Consider the following 17,089-nt stretch of genomic DNA (forward strand, 5'->3'; position numbering starts at 1 on the left):
ACCGTCACGGTCAAAAATAGCTAAATGGTCGAAAGTACGCATCTGCAAAAATAAACAGAAAAGATGTGTTAGACTCCAAATATATTAAGGGGTATAGACATACCAAGAATTTTCCCAAATATATATATAAAAACAGGAGGAAACTATAATAAAAGTGAGGTTGTGGGGGATTGAATCCCTTACCTCTTGAAAGGGGCAAAGGTCTAAATACCACTAAGCTAAGGAGATAGAGTGTAAGTAATAGGCTTGGCATGGGGGCCTATTTATAAGAATTAAAGAGAAGAGTCTACCAAAGCACCTAAAGGTCCTCTCCTAGACTGGGGGGCAAGTGTGGATGCTCAAAATTTCATGCTTGTAGAAGACCCAAAACAAGTGGCAAGGTCCCATAAGCGCCTAATTACGTGGTTGAGCCGCGATCCCCTCGGGCCGCCATTGTCTCGCACCAGCCTCCTCTCAGCGCACCTAGCGAGGCCACGCCTCGAGTGCACCTGATGGCCTCGCGAGTGGAGGAATCTCGCGCCTCGCGTACTCAGCAAGGTAGCGCCTAACATGGCTATCCTGAATGGCCTCGCAACAGGTTTACGAAACCTCAGCGTCTCGTGCCCCTGGACCTTGGCAGATGGCCTCGCGAGCCCCTAATGCCTTGCTCCCCTGGCCCTTGGCTGATGGCCTCGTGAGCCCCTAGTGCCATGCGAGATGATGTCTCGCTCTAACCTCAGTCGTGTGCATAAGGCCCAGCACCAGGCGACCTCACGAGACGGTGTCTCGCCCACGCCTCGGCCGCGCGCACAAAGCCCAACGCCAGGGGGCCTCGCGAGATGATGTCTTGCCCTACCCTCGGCCATGCGCACAAGGCCCCGCACCAGGTGGCCTTGCGAGACGGTGTCTCACCCACGACTCGGCCGCGCGCACAAAGCCCAACACCAGGGGGCCTCGCGAAATGATGTCTTGCCCTACCCTCGGCCGTGCGCACAAGGCCCAGCACCAGGCGGCCTCGCGAGACAGTGTCTCACCCCAACCTTAGCCGCACGCACAAGGCTTAGCACCAGAGAGCCTCGCGAGGCGGTGTCACGCACACGCCTACAAGCGCTGCACACAACCAACCCAAGGGCTTCTCCTCGCACCTGACACCTCAAGTTGATGTCTCCTATGAAGACCTATCAAGACTCCAACATTTAGAGGTAAAAGCCCAAGTATAATTCAAAAGGATCGTACTAGTACAATCTTGTACGGGGTACGACCTTTAAGACCTCGTATGTCTGATACAAATACTCATGCCAGACAAGTAGTGGGAGTACTAGGAGAGGGGACATGGCATGTATGTCTCTGGTCAGATGTCAGAGTTGACACCATCACCACCTGCGCCACTACGCCTGGCGCCACTCCTCTGACATTCGTACGAAATAAGTAGCGGAGACATCATCATGGCATCTGACCACGTATTGGAGCCAACACCACTACCCCTGAGACCACTCTCCTGACAGTGTACTTGTGTACCACCTGGTCCCCTGGACCACAGTGTATCCAGGGCCATTAGAGCCCACTATAAAATGAACCCCACTTCCACATGGAAGGGGGTTTTGGAAAAATTACTGTAGCATTGCACCATAATCAATACAAACTGAGTTCACCATTTTTCTTCTGCAATTATTCTTGGAGTTTCTACTTAGATTTCTAAAGTTTTTCTTTTGATAATCTCTACATTTCTATTTCTCTAACTTGACTTAGTTGATGAGTTCTCACCGTCAACAGGATCCTTATTTGCTAGAAATACCCTTCCGAGAACCAGATCGCCCAATCCAAATCTACGCGTCTTAACTTTAGAATTAAAATAGCGAGTGGTTTTTTGTTGATAATGGGCGAGCTGTAATGGTGACTCTTCTCATTTTTCTTCAATCATATCGAGGGATGCATTAAGTAGTCCATCATTCTACTCTTGGTTGAATGTCCTTTGCCTATGAGTGGCTACCATGGCCTTGATTAGCGAGCTAATGGTACATTTTAAAATCACACGGTAACGAATCTAGGGTAGTAGGGCGTTACAACTTGGTATCAGAGCGTGCCAAGGTTTATGGTTCTTGGAGATTGACCGAACTTGTACGTTTGCTGCCAGAGACAAGCTCGACTCAGGGTTGGTTGGTATTAAGTGAAATATTTGTCTAATTGATTATCTGAATTGCCTTATCTGCTTGTTAATATAGAGAGTAATAACAACATAGACTTGTATCTTGGTATGCTTATTGTATGTGGCTATTATGTTGTTTTTCCCTACTCGGAGAGTAGTTTCAGATGTGACCATCATGCCAGATAGGTTAAGTCGTTGACTGCAGACATATTCAAAAGCTATGTATCCAAGGTAGTCAACTGGACCAGACATTCTTAATAGTGGGGTTGCGGATGACAATCAAGGCCAAAATCCTCCATCTGCCCTGGGATGGGCGACATATGTTTGTTGCCATGCAAGTAAGATTGCAAAAGCAAGAGGAAGAGATTAGGTGTTTGAGACAGTGGGTTCCATCAGGGAACACTATTCCGTATGTTTTGAAAACAATGGCACTATTTTCAGTTCAACCTGAGGGTGGGAACAGATGGGAATTACTGTAGGAAAGATTAAAGGAGATATATCCTCTAGTTTTGGAGGAAGGCTTAGATCCGTTCAGAGCTTAACAAAAAATGGGCATGATTAGCTCCATCCATGACTATATGGGAGTGGTAGGCAATGATAGATTAACTTGTGCCACGTACATTGTAACACCCTACCACCTTAGAGTCGTTACCATGTGATTTATAAATGTGCCATCAACTCGCTAATCGAGGTTTTAGGTTAAAAAGTGTGATTAAATCAAAATAAAGAATCATTTGATGAACGTTAATTATAAAAGATTTGGACACTCATTAAAGTCATAAAAGTTATACATTGGGATCTGAAAATACTGTTTCAAAAATGTATTACAATTCAAAAGTTTCAATACAGTCGACCTAAGTAACAAAATCAACCATTTACAGTAAATTCCTCAAACAACCGCGACTGTGGCAGCCAGGTAGGCCAAACATGTACATGTCGCTCCATTCTCTCCAACTCATAGTTGGTTGACCTTTCCCTTGCCTTTACTTGCATCATATAGCACCCGTGAGCCGAAGCCTAGCAAGAAAACTCAACATAAAGCATATCACAATTCAATCCAGTAATAAAATATTAAAACAGATAATCAATTAAATATATAGTGACCTATGCCGACCCAGGTGCTTTACCAAGCACTGGGTCCACGGTCTTCACCGAGCAGGTGAGTACAACACCCTTAGAGGGTCTTGCCTCACTGGCCTTCATTCAGCATGCTTACTGTCGATCCTGCCCTTTGCCTTCCCCGACCTTCGTCATTCTCGGCCTTCGTCATTCATTTATAATCATGAACAACATAACATAACATTTATATGTATTCATCCACAAATTAAACACAAATAATAGGGCCATGCCCTGCTCTACAGGTACAAGCAGTTTTCTTACCTGTGTCCCAAGATGATTAATTAATGCGATCCCGAGCATGATCCCCTAAATCCAAGCCTTGACGTAAAAACTAGTCATAACACGTCAATAAATAGACATCCATCAAGCCCTAATCAATTAAGAACTTCAGATTAATATTCTAGCCTTCAGGACCTTGAATGTTACTAAACCGAGTAGTAGAATCGTTCCCGAGCCCTTAAATTTGGGTTCCCGAGCTTAAAACCCCACATTGGCCATAATTCCTTATTTGAGCTGCGGCCCAGCCCATTAGGGTCGCGGCATGCCACCAGTCCAAGATCCTTGGGCTCTCATCAAGGGGACACGGGCTGCGACGCCTGAACGATTTTAGAGGCTTTCAAGCCTTTTTCTTCATATAGGTTGCAGCGCCTAAAGAATAGGGCCGCAACTTGATCCCCAAAACCCAGAATTCCCATGCATTTTCACTACATTTTCCTCAGACAGACTTACTAATTCATACCAAATTCAGCCCCTATACAAAAAATTAAACCTAGAATTTCGATCTAGGAAACTCAGTCAATATAAACACTCCAAAAACTAGCTCACGTTCTCATCAAAACCTCAAAATCAGACCAAGGCTTGAACCAAAGAAAAATGTAAAAAAATTCACAGTAGAAACTTAAAAAATTCAGTACCAAAATCCTCACCTCAATTGATGATTCGACCTGAGCTATTTCCACCCTCTAGAAGCATCAAATTCCCCAACCTTCAGCTACTATTTTTTCCTAATGTATTCCTCCAAGTTTCCACTTACACCAAAGGGAAGAGAGGGTGAGCAAGAGAACGTGGGAGAGAGAGAGATTGGCTGAGAGTTGTGTTTTTTTCTTCTTTCTCACTAGTTTTAGAGTCTGGCCAAAACCAAGTCTATCTCTAGCTGTAAAATACCCAAAATGCCCCTAAGTAAATCTTTGTCCCTTTCTAACACCACCAAGGGTAAAATCATCATTCGCCACATCCCGCTAATTCCTTGAGTGTTCCTATAATTCTCCATTTAACCCCTGACATACTTAAACAATCGCTAAATTACTACTCGTTACTCAGTAAATCCAAACATTTACTATATTCCTCAAATACCCCTAGGCCTGAGCTGGGTATTCGACCTCGTTGTCACTGTTTCTCTATTCCACTCCCTAGAACTAACTCGGATCACACATCACAAATAAATCTCCACAATTTCATGGTCTCAAGCACAACACACATATAATTTACATTTATGCCCTCAACGGGCCAAAATTACAAATATGCCCCAATTAACCAAAATAAGCCCACATGCATATTTAATTCATCTAAACATACATTTCTAATCACATAATCATTTATTCAACATAATAACATAATTAAATCAATTATTGCCCTCCCGGCACACTAATAAAGGTACTAAGCCTTATTAGCAAATTTGGAATGTTATAACTATCCCCTCCTTACATAAATTTTATCCTCGAAATTTACCACAGTAACTCGGGATATCGATCCCACGTATCAATCTAAAGCTGCCAAGTTGCCTCTTCAAATTTGTTGTTCCTCCACAACACTTTTACCAAGGCAATGGTCTTGTTTCGCCAGACTTTATCTTTTCGGTCTGGGATCTGAACTGGCTTCTCCTCATAAGATAAATCTTGATCTAGCTCTTGGTTTTCATAACTCAGTATATGCGTAGAATCTAATATGTACTTCCGGAGCATGGATACGTGAAATACATTGTCAACCCCTGATAAAGCTGGAGATATTAGAAATCTGTAAGCTACCTCTCCAACTCGTTCTAGAATCTCAAAGGGGCAAAAAACCTAGGACTTAACTTGCCTTTCACTCCAAATCGCTTTACTCCTTTCAAAAGAGCGACTTTGAGGAACACATGATCACCAACCCGATACTCTACACTCATGCATCTCAAGTCTGCACAACTCTTCTATTTACTCTGGGAGGCGAGCATCCTAACTTTAATCTCTCCAATCGCCTCGTTGATTCTCATCCCAATGGATGGATGATCTGCACTTCCTCCCATATAACATTTCGTATGGAGCCACTGAGATGGTCGCCTGATAGCTGTTATTATATGAAAACTCAATCAAAGGGAGATACTAACTCCAAGATCCCCTAAAATCCAACACACAGGCCCAAAACATATCCTCCAATATATGAATCATCCTCTCAGACTACCCATCTGTTTGAGGATGATAGGCGGTACTGATCCGCAACTATGTGCCCATAGCCTTCTTCAGGCTATCCTAAAACATAGAGGTGAAGATGGGGTCCCTGTCAGATACTATCACCCTCAGAGCCCCATGAAGTCAAACAATTTCCTTCACATACAACTCAGCATACTGCTCCACCATATGAGTTGTTTTAATAGGCAAAAAGTGGGCTGATTTGGTGTACCTATCCATAATCACCCACACAGAATCATACTGTCCTACTGTCTTCGGTAATCCAACCACGAAGTCCATGGTGATATCCTCCCACTTCCACTCCGGTATCCCTAAAGGTTGCCAATCTAGTTGGCTTTTGATGTTCAGCCTTCACTTGCTGACAGGTTATACACTTGGCCACATAATCCACTACATCCCTCTTAATCCCCGACCACCATTACAAAGCTCTCAAGTCTTGGTACATCATCGTCGTACCCGGATGTAAGGAGTAGGGAGTGGTATGAGATTCTTTTAGAATCTCTCACCTAATCCAAAATCCATCGGAACGCAAATCCGATCTTTATACCTTAGTAAAGCCACCTCTAAAATTGAAAAGTATTTAGCCACTTCGGCTAAGATATTCTCCCTATGTTTTCTCAAATGTGGATCATCCTTCTGTGCTTCCTTGATCCTCTAAAGAAGAGTGGACTGAAGAGTGATATTGGCTAGCTGACCAACTATCAATTCAATTCCTGCACTGGTCATCTCTTCAACTAACCTCTTGAATGTTTGCCTCGAACTGAATAACTACCCTGGGCCCGTCCGACTCAATTCGTTAGCCATCACATTTGCCTTCCCTGGATGGTATAAAATGTCACAATTGTAGTCCTTTACCAATTCCATCCAATGCCTTTGGCGCATATTCATGTCCTTCTGAGTGAAGAAATACTTTAAACTTTTATGGTTGGTGTACATTTCGCACTTCTCTCCATATAGATAATGCCTCCATACCTTTAGTGCAAATACCACCACTGCCACTTCCAGATCACGAGTGGGATACCTCTGCTCATACTCCTTCAACTATCTCAATGCGTAGGCTATCATTTTTTCAGCTTGCATCAATACGCACCCCAAACCTTACCTCAAAGCATCGCAGTAGACTATAATCTTCTCATTGTCTGATGGGAGACTCAATGCCGGAGCGGTGATCGGTCGCCGCTTCAACTGCATGAAACTATTCTCACATCTATCTGTCCACACATACTTGGTCTTCTTATGCGTCAGCTCAGTTAATGGTGTAGTTATTCTTCTGAATCCCTCGACAAACTATTGATACTACTCTACTAATCCCAAGAAACTCCTAGCCTCTAGTACACTGCTCGGCCTAGGTCAATCTCTCACTGCCTCAATCATGCTTGGATCCACCAGAATCCCCTCCTTACTAATAATATGGCCCAAAAATTTTACTTGGGGCAACCAAAACTCACATTTACTAAACTTAGCATATAGCCTATAATCTCTCAACTGCTATAGTACCAAACGAAGATGCTGCTCGTGCTCTGTCTCTGACTAGAAGTACATAAGTATATCATCGATGAATACGATCACAAAATTATCCAAATAATCTTTGAAGGACCTATTCATCAAGTCTATAAAGGTTGTTGGGGCATTGGTTAATCCAAAGGGCATGACCAGGAACTCAATGTCCATACCTCATACGGAATGTGGTCTTTGGTATGTCCTTCTCCTTAATCCTCAAGTGATGGTAGCCAGACCCAAGGTCAATCTTAGAGAACACCGTCTTCCCCTGTAGCTAGTAAACAAGTTGTCGATCCTGGGTAGTGGGTACTTATTCTTAATGGTGAACTTATTCATCTCTCTGTAGTCAATGCACATCCTTAAGGATCCATCCTTCTTCTTAACAAACTAAACTGGAGCACCCCATGGCAAAAAACTGGGTCTGATGAATCCTAGATCCAGTAACTCCTGCAATTGAATCTTTAGTTCTTTCAACTCTGCCGAAGCCATTCTATAAGGTGTCCTAAATATTGGCTCTGCCCCTGGCGCAACCTATATGAAGAACTCAATCTCTCGGTGTGGTGGCAACTCTAACAGATCTACTGGAAATACATCAGGAAACTCACATACTAGTATGCTCTCATCTGGTCCAACAAAAACAATCCTAGAAGTATCCACTATGTTTGCTAGGAATCCTATGTAACCTTCTTGTGTTAGGTCTCTAGCCTTTAATGTAGAGATAATAGGTACTTGCGGCCCACTCACTATCCCACAAATACAAAGGGCACCTCACCTTCTGGTTCAAAGGTCACCATTCTTCGCTTGCAGTCTATCGTTGCCCCATACTTTGATAACCAATCCATCCCCAGAATCATATCAAAGTCATCCATTGCAAACTCAATCAGATCCATAGAAAACTCCCTATTGTCTATCTCTACTAGTAATGTTCTAACCCATCTCCTAGAGACTACCAGTTCCCCAGTTGGCAACAAAGTCTTGAATCCCTTAGCATACATATAACAAGGTCTACCCAAACGAGAAGAACCGACACTAGAAATCTAACCTATCACAATCGAGAGACTAGCCTTAGCCTCGGTCTAGGTCAAGGTGAACACTCTGGCTGAGTATAAGTTGTAGTCCTCGAATCTTATGTTATCTTAACATCATGGGCTATCATGACGTTCAATTCCATACAAATCGATCCCTCCATGCCATATCAATAGGCACCAAGTCCAGCGCGAACTTCGCTAACCGGTCGAACTTCAGTGCATATTCTTTAACTGTAATTCTGTTCTGAGACAGGTTGATAAACCCATCCACCTTTGCAGCTCAAATTGCAATAATGTAGTATTTCTCGTTGAAGACATCTCTAAATTCTTCCTAGGTCATAACTGTCACATCCCTCCTCTGGGACACAACTTCCCACCAGATGCGGGCGTCTTCTCTCAACATATAACTGGCATATGCCACCATTTCCTTGCCTTCCACCTCATAAAATCCAGAATGGAAGAAGTCATATTCATCAATAGCTTTATCCGTAGTTGCTCTAGACCACCCTTGAAGGTGGGAGGGTGTTGCTTCCTGAACCTCTCATATAAAGGCTCCCACCTATTCTCCATCACCGGCAGGGCTGGCACTGGTGCCACAACTTGTGGAATGTGTAACCCAATACCCCGAGGAGGGGCCTGCTGCCTCAATGTTCTGAGCTCATCTTCCATTCACTGAAGTCTTGCTTCCATTTTGGAAAACAGATATTGCCAGTTCTGTTGGGGCAGGTAGAGGGTTCTGAACCTTGTTGTCTTCTTCAGCCATATTGCCACGAAGTATAATCGGTCACCAAGGCATAACTTCAATATGCCTGCAAGCATTGACCCCACACGTCTGAGATAATAATAACATCCAAAAACCATTTCCCAGTCTCATTAATCAAATACAAAAAGAAAATCAACACATCCCACAGATTACATAAGCACATAGCAATCAAGGGGTCGTGCCCTGACATCGTACATATATACAAACATATTCATCATACTGTATCTATAATATTCTGGCAAACAGGGAAACTCAGAGAAGCAACTAAACTCATAATTCACTTAACACCGACTGACCTTAAGTTAAGCTTGTCTCTAGTAGTGAGCGTACATGCTAGGTCGATCTCTAGGAAGCATAAACCTTGGCATGCTCTGATACCAAGTTGTAATGCCCTACTACCTTAGAGCAGTTACCATGTGATTTATAAATGTGCCATTACCTCGCTAATCGAGGTTTTAGGTTAAAAAGTGTGATTAAATAAAAATAAAGACTCATTTGACGAACGTTAATTATAAAAGATTTGGACACTCATTAAAGTCATAAAAGTTATACATTGGGATCCCAAAATACTATTTAAAAAATGTATTACAATTCAAAAGTTTCAATACAGTCGACCTAAGCGACAAAATCAACCATTTATAGTAAATTCCTTAAATAACCCCGGCCGTGGCAGCCAGGTAGGCCGAACATGTACACGTTGCTCCATGCTCTCCAACTCATGGTTGGTCAACCTTACTCTTGCCTTTACCTGCACCATAGAGCACCTGTGAGCCGAGGCCTAGCAAGAAAACTCAACATAAAGCATATCACAATTCAATCCTGTAATAAACAACTTAAGTAGATAATTGTTTAAACATATAGCAACTTATGTCGACCCAGGTGCTTTACCAGGCACTAGGTTCACGGTCTTCACCGAGCGGGTGAGTAAAACACCCTTAGAGGGTCTTGCTTTAGCGGCCTATATTTAGTATGCTTACTTCTGATCCTAGCCTTTACTGTCCTCAACCTTCTTCGTTCTCAGCCTTCACCATCCGCAGCCTTCGTCGTTCTCGACCTTCACTGTTCTCGGCCTTCTCCAATTCCCAACTTCTTCAAAATGGACGTGGGCATCAAATTAATACTTGCTCCTAAATCACAAAGAGCTTTACCAACTTCTCGTCCCCCAATATAAATTGGAATTGTGGAACTGCCCGGATCCTTCAACTTTGGAGGAATTTTATTCTTCAATATAGCACTACGACCTTCAGTCAAAGCAACCGTTTCAAATTCACCAAGCCTCCTCTTCTTTGTCAAAATATCCTTCAAGAACTTCACATAATTAGGCATTTGTTCCAAAGCGTCCACCAACGGTATGTTGAAGTGGAGTTGCCTCAAAACATCCAAAAATCTTCGGAATTGACCATCTTGTTGCTGCTTTTGAAAACGTCGAGGAAATGGTGGAGGTGGCTTGCTCATTGGCTTCTCTATTGCATTTTGCTGAAGAATTGCTGCACCAATTGCTTCAGGATCAGCATTTGAATTTTTTTGAATTCATAGTTTTGTCTCCCTTGTCCACACTACTTTGGATTGAAGTGGGCTCGCTGTTTCTCTTACAATTCTCATCAGTCAATTCCAGATTTTTACCATTCCTCAAAGTGATCGCCTTGCATTGCTCTTTACCATCTTTCCTTGGATTTTCAGTATCACTAGGCAAGGTGCCTTGTGGTCTATTCCTTAGCTCATTAGCTAGTTGCCCCATTTTAATTTCTAAGTTCCTCAAGGATGCCGCTCGACTCTGAATCACAGCATCGTTCTTGGCCATATATTCTTTCATTAAACTCTCCAACGAGCTTGATTGCGACACTTGAGGAGGAGGTGGTTGAGCTCTTGGTTGTTGTTGAGAAAACCCCGGTGGATATGTAGTCTTGATTTGCATTGGTGCTCTGCTTGAACTAGCTCCTTGACGGACAACTCTCAAATGCATGCCCATCTCCACAATAAACGCAAGATACATTGACAACTTTTCCCATAGCAGCTGGTTGTACCATTCCCCCCAAACTCATGTTCTTGAGAAGGTTAGTCATTGTAGAAACTTGAGCGATCAAAGCTGTCAATGCATCCACTTTAAGTATACCAGCCACTTTTTGACTTGTTGAGGCTCTAACATTGGACCATTAATAATTGTTGCTAGCTATCCTCTCCAAAATTTCATAGGCTTCATTACCGGACTTAGAGAGAATAGCCCCATTAGCTAAAGCATCTAACACCATACGAGTGGAAGAATTGAGCCCATTGTAGAAAGTTTCCATTTGTATACAATGCGGGATCCCATAGTGTGGACACTTCCTTAATAACTCCTTGAATCTCTCCCAAGCTTCACAAAATGATTCATCTTCCAATTGCTGAAATGACATAATTTCATTGCCAAACTTGGCATTTTTGGTAGGAGGGAAGTACTTAATCAAGAATTTTTCAGTCAACTCATTCCATGTAGTCACCAAGTCGGGAGGAAGGGTATTTAGCCAAGCTCTAGCTCGATCCCTCAAAGAGAAAGGGATCAATTTCAACCTTAGGGCCTCATCACTTACTCCTTGTAGCTTGAAGGAATCACTCACCTCCAAAAATGAACGAAGATGAAGATGAGGATCCTCAGTAGGCAGCCCACTAAATTGACCCACTGTTTGCAACATTTAGAACATAATGGGCTTTAACTCAAATTGGGGTGCTTGAATTTCAGGCCTAACAATGCCCAGATTGATCTCATTAAACATGGGGGCAACATACTCCCTTATGGCTCTCTCTCTATCATCAGCCATAGCAATTGTGTTAGTGACATTATTAGCACCCTCAACTCCTTCAACCTCTTCAGCCATATTAAGGTGATTTTGAGCACGTTGTTCCCTTAGTCTTCTTCTAATTGTTCTTTCAATCTCAAGGTCAATAGGAGCTAGTTCAATGTCTTCTTGCTCGTTCATATAGTAAATCACCTGAGAAAACACAAGAGCAAGCAAATAAAGTCAGCTCAACAAAGAAAAATAAATAAATTGCAAGTAATTGATATTACAAAAATTTCTAATTTCAATCCCCAGCAACGACGCCAAAAACTTGTTGTGATCAATTTAATATTTGATTTTAAATACGCAAGTGCACGCAATCACACAAGTAATATAATGATAAGAAAATCGTCTCCACAAGGATTGCCAATTAAAAAAAAATAAGCAAAACAATTACCAAACAATTTTAAGAAATTAAAAATCAAGGGGGTTGTTTATAGGCTAAGCAAAATATTAAAAAAAAATGGAAATACTGAAATTAAAAGCTGAACTGAACAAGAAAATTGAGAGAAATTTATGGATTGCAAAATGGACTTGAATTATTGAATTCCCCTATATTATTCCTCCTGAACAACTTACGGACAGATTGATGCAGCAATATTCTAGCAAAACTCCCAGGTAAACAAGAATTCATTTAAACACCCATAAAACTTTCCCAAATTTTATGACATTAATTATTCTACCTAATTAAACATATTCCTATGCAAAATCAGATTTAAGAATACAAATCAAAGTTTAATTCTCAAAAGTTACACAAGGAAAATAACATATCCCTATGTTACTTACTAACATATCCTAACCTAGATTATGACTTGTGTCATCCAAGTTCTTCCCATTACATTTAATCTTTTAAGCATTAAACATTATTAAATAACTTGCCATTGTTGGCCAAACAACCACAGGAAATTAATATAAGCACACTTGAAGGAACAAAAGAGATTTTACTAGAATAAAGTGCAAGAAATTTATAGACTATAACATAGGGTTCATCAACAATTCAAGCCACCTAAAAATTAGTTCATGGCTGAGTTTATAAACATTAATTCACAATCAAAATAGCCCATAATATTCAGATTTAGAATCCAACTCAAAAAATTAATAAAATAATGTTTAGGAAAAAAAGAAAGAACAAATCCAAAATGATGCTTGAGCTTTCTTTGTTTGTCCTCCTTCCTTGTTGATATTCTGAGTTTTTCTCCCCTCTTTTCCAAAAATGGCTGCTGCCTCCTTCCTACGGCTGAAACCCACTTTTGTGTATATTAGGTTTTCTCATCCTTTTCCCAAAAGTACCATAATGCTCCTTTTTCTCCAAAAACATCAATTCCTCCTTTCTCTTTTTGTCTTTTTCTCCAATATGTTGACTAATTCTTTTTGCCCTTGCCACCTCAGCCAAAATTTCCAGCTTACTCATTGACTGCCACGTGTTCCATGTGCCCAAAAGTTTCCTAATCAAAATGCTTCTGTTTTGCTGCAACAAACCTGATAATTCAGCCATCAACAACAAAATTAATTCAAAATAGTTTCACATGTTAGTTCATTCCTTGTGCGAATATTTATCCATGAAACTATTACCTTTAACCCAATAACTATTAAAAACTAAAAAAAAATAATTAAACTTAATTAAGATGATGAAAACATCAAGGTTAGCTACAAAAGCTAAAAATAAACTAACATCACCCATGGTTTTTTCACAATTATAAGTTCAAAAGCACATGAAATAACTCTTTATTCAAGAGTTATCATTAAACAATCACTAAATTACTACCCGTTACCCAGTAACTCCAAACACGTACTATATTCTAGAAATACCCCTAGGCTCACCCCGAGTTGGGCATTCGACCCCGTTGTGACTGTTTCACTATTCCGCTCCCTAGAACCGTCTCATATCACACATCACAAATAAATCTCCACAATTTCGTGGTCTCAAGCACAACACACATATAATTTACATTTATGCCCTCAACGGGCCAAACTTACAAATATTCCCCTATTAACCAAAATGGGCCCACACGCATATATAATTCACCTAAACATGCATTTCTAATCACATAATCCATTATTCCATGTAATAACATAATTAAATCAATTATTTCTCTCCCGGCACGCTAATCAACGCACTAAGCCTTATTAGCAAATTTGGGACGCTACGACTATCCCTCCTTACATAAATTTCATCCTCAAAATTTACTTGAGTAACTCGGGATATCGATCCTACATATCAGTCTCAAGCTCCCAAGGCAATGGTATTGTTCTGTAAGACTTTATCTTTTCGGTCTAGGACTTGAACTGAATTCTCCTTATAGGGAAAATCTTGATCGAGCTCTAGGTTTTCATAGCTCAGTACACGCGTAGAATCTAATACGCACTTCTAGAGCATGGATACGTGAAATACGTTGTGAACCCCTGATAAGGCTGGAAGTATTGCCAATCTGTAAGCTACTTCTCCAACCCGTTCTAGAATCTCAAAGGGGCCAAAAAACCTAGGAATTAACTTGCCTTTCACTCCAAATCACTTTACTCCTTTCAAAGGAGCGACTCTGAGGAACACATGATCACCGACCCAAAACTCTACACTCCTACGTCTCAAGTTTGGGCAACTCTTCTATTAACTTCAGGAGGCGAACATTCGAGCTCAATCTGTTCAATCGCCTCGTTGGTCCTCTGTTCAACCTTAGGGTCTAAGAACTTCTTCTCACCCATCTCATCCCAATGGATGGGCAATCTGTACTTCCTCCCATATAAAATTTCATACGGAGCCACTCTGATGATCACCTAATAGCTGTTATTATACAAAAACTCAATCAAAGGGAGATACTTACTCCAACATCCCCCAAAATTCAACACATAGGCCCGCAACATATCCTCCAGTATCTGAATTGTCCTCTCCGAATGTCCATCCGTCTGAGGATGATGGGCGGTACTGAATAGCTACTGCGTGCTCATATCCTTCAGCAAGCTCTCCCAAAACATAGAGCTAAAGGTGGGGTCCCTGTCAGATACTATCGACCTCAGAGCCCCTTGAAGTCGTACAATTTCCTTCACATACGTCTCAGCATACTGCTCCACCGTTTGAGTTGTTTTAACATGCAAAAAGGGGGCTGATTTGGTGTGCATATCCACAATCATCCACATAGAATCATATTGTCCAACTGTCAATTGTAATCCAACCACGAAGTCCATGGTGATATCCTCCCACTTCCACTCCGGTATACCTAAAGGTTGCTACAACCTTGCTGGCCTTTGATGTTCAACCTTCACTTCGTGACATGTTAAAAACTTGGCCACATAATCCACTACATCCCTCTTCATCCCCGGCCACCATTACAAAGTTCTCAAGTCTTGGTACATCTTCCCTGTACTCGGATGTAAGGAGTAAGGAATGGTATGAGATTCATCTATAATCTCTATCCTGATACCCGAATCCATCAAAATGAAAATCCGACCTTTATACCTTAGTAAACCCACCTCTGAAATAGAAAAGTCTTTAGCCACTCCGGCTAAGACATCCTCCCTATGTTTTCTCAACTGTGGATCCTCCTTTTGTGCTTCCTAGATCCTCTCAAGGAGCTTGGACTTAAGAGTGATATTGGCTAGCTGACCAACTACCCATTCAATTCCTGCTCTGGTCATCTCTTCAACTAACCTCTTTGATATATGCCTCGAATTGAATAGTTGCCCCGGGCCCTTCCGACTCAATGCATCGGCCATCAAATTTGCCTTCCCTGGATGGTATAAAATGTCACAATTGTAGTCCTTTACCAATTCCATCCACTGCCTTTGGCGCATATTCAAGTCCTTCTGAGTGAAGAAACACTTTAAACTTTTATGGTTGGTGTACATTTTGCACTTCTCTCCATACAGATAATGCATCTATACCTTCAGTGCAAATACCATCGCTGCCAGTTCCAGATCTTGAGTGGGGTACCACTGCTCATACTCCTTCAGCTGTCTTGATGCGCAGGCTATCATTTTTTTGGCTTGCATCAATTAGCACCCCAAACCCTACCTCGAAGCATCGCAGTAGACTACAATCTTCTCATTTTCTGATGTAGGACTCAATACCGGAGAAGTGATATGTCGCCACTTCAACTCCTTGAAACTGTTCTCACATCAACCTGTCTAGACATACTTGGTCTTCTTGCGTGTTAGCTCCGTCAACGATGTAGCTATTCTAGAGAATCCCTTGAAAAACTGCCGATAGTACTCTACTAATCCAAAGAAACTCCTAAACTTTGGTACACTGCTCGACCTAGGCCAATCTTTCACTGCCTCAATCTTGCTTGGATCCACAAGAATCCCCTCCTTACTCACAATATGGCCCAAAAATTTTACTTGGGGGCAACCAAAACTCACATTTACTGAACCTAGCATATAGCCTATCCTCTCTCAACCGTTATAGTACCAAACGAAGATGCTACTCGTGCTCTGTCTCTAACTAGGAGTACACAAGTATATCATCAATGATTGCGGTCACAAAATTATCCAAATAATCCCTGAAGGCCCTATTCATCAAGTCTATAAAGGCTGCTGGGGCATTGGTTAATCCAAAGGGCATGACTAGGAACTCATAATGTCTATACCTCATACGGAATGCGGTCTTTGGTATGTCCTCCTCCTTAATCCTAAAGTGATGGTAGCCAGACCCAAGGTCAATCTTAGAGAACACCGTCTTCCTTTGTAGCTGGTCAACAAGTTGTTGATTCTAGGCAGTGGGTACTTGTTCTTAATGGTCAACTTATTCATCTCTCTGTAGTCAATGCACATTCTTAAGGGTCCATCCTTCTTCTTAACAAACAATATTGAAGCACCCCATGGCGAAAAACTGGGTCTGATGAATTCTAGATCTAGCAACTCCTGCAACTGAATATTCAGCTCTTTCAACTTTGCTGAAGCCATTCTATAAGGTGTCCTAGATATTGGCTCTGCCCCTGGCGCAACCTCTATGACGAACGATCTCTTAGTGTGGTGGCAACCCTAGTTGGTGTGCTGGAAATATATCAGGAAACTCACATACCAGTATGGTCTTATCTGGTCCAACAGAAACAATCCTAGAAGTATCCACTATGTTTACTAGGAATCCTATGCAACCTTCTTTCATTAGGTCTCTAACCTTCAATGCAGAGATCATAGGTACTCGTGGCCCACTCACTGTCCTCACAAATACAAATGGCATCTCACCTTTCGGTTCAAATATCACCATTCTTCGCTTGCAGTGTATCGTTGCCCCTTACTTTGATGCCAATCCATCCCCATAATCATATCAAAGTCATCCATTGCTAACTCCATCAGATCCATAG

General features: G+C 41.7%; 1 protein-coding gene and 1 non-coding gene across 2 annotated transcripts; one reads left to right on the plus strand and one right to left on the minus strand.

The window, feature by feature from the left end:
* Positions 1–10,035: 10,035 nt before the first annotated feature.
* Positions 10,036–10,972, minus strand: LOC133814186 (uncharacterized). Its single transcript, XM_062247180.1, has 2 exons — positions 10,573–10,972; positions 10,036–10,466 (listed from the first exon to the last, which is right to left on the minus strand). The coding sequence occupies exons 1-2, from the start codon at positions 10,970–10,972 to the stop codon at positions 10,036–10,038; spliced, it is 831 nt and encodes a 276-aa protein (XP_062103164.1).
* A 311-nt stretch (positions 10,973–11,283) lies between these two features.
* Positions 11,284–11,390, plus strand: LOC133820297 (small nucleolar RNA R71). Its single transcript, XR_009886716.1, has one exon. It is a non-coding gene; the product is annotated as a small nucleolar RNA R71 (small nucleolar RNA).
* Positions 11,391–17,089: the final 5,699 nt, after the last annotated feature.

Source organism: Humulus lupulus, chromosome 2 (assembly GCF_963169125.1).
Source record: "Humulus lupulus chromosome 2, drHumLupu1.1, whole genome shotgun sequence".
Lineage (NCBI taxonomy): Eukaryota > Viridiplantae > Streptophyta > Magnoliopsida > Rosales > Cannabaceae > Humulus > Humulus lupulus.

Bases quoted from the DNA above. Each gene is read 5' to 3' on its own strand.
- LOC133814186 (XM_062247180.1), bottom strand. From the start codon at position 10,972: ATGTATCTTGCGTTTATTGTGGAGATGGGCATGCATTTGAGAGTTGTC. The intron at 10,467-10,572 runs GTAAGAGAAACA...CAATTGGTGCAG, and splicing joins GGAATTGACTGATGAGAATT to CAATTCTTCAGCAAAATGCA.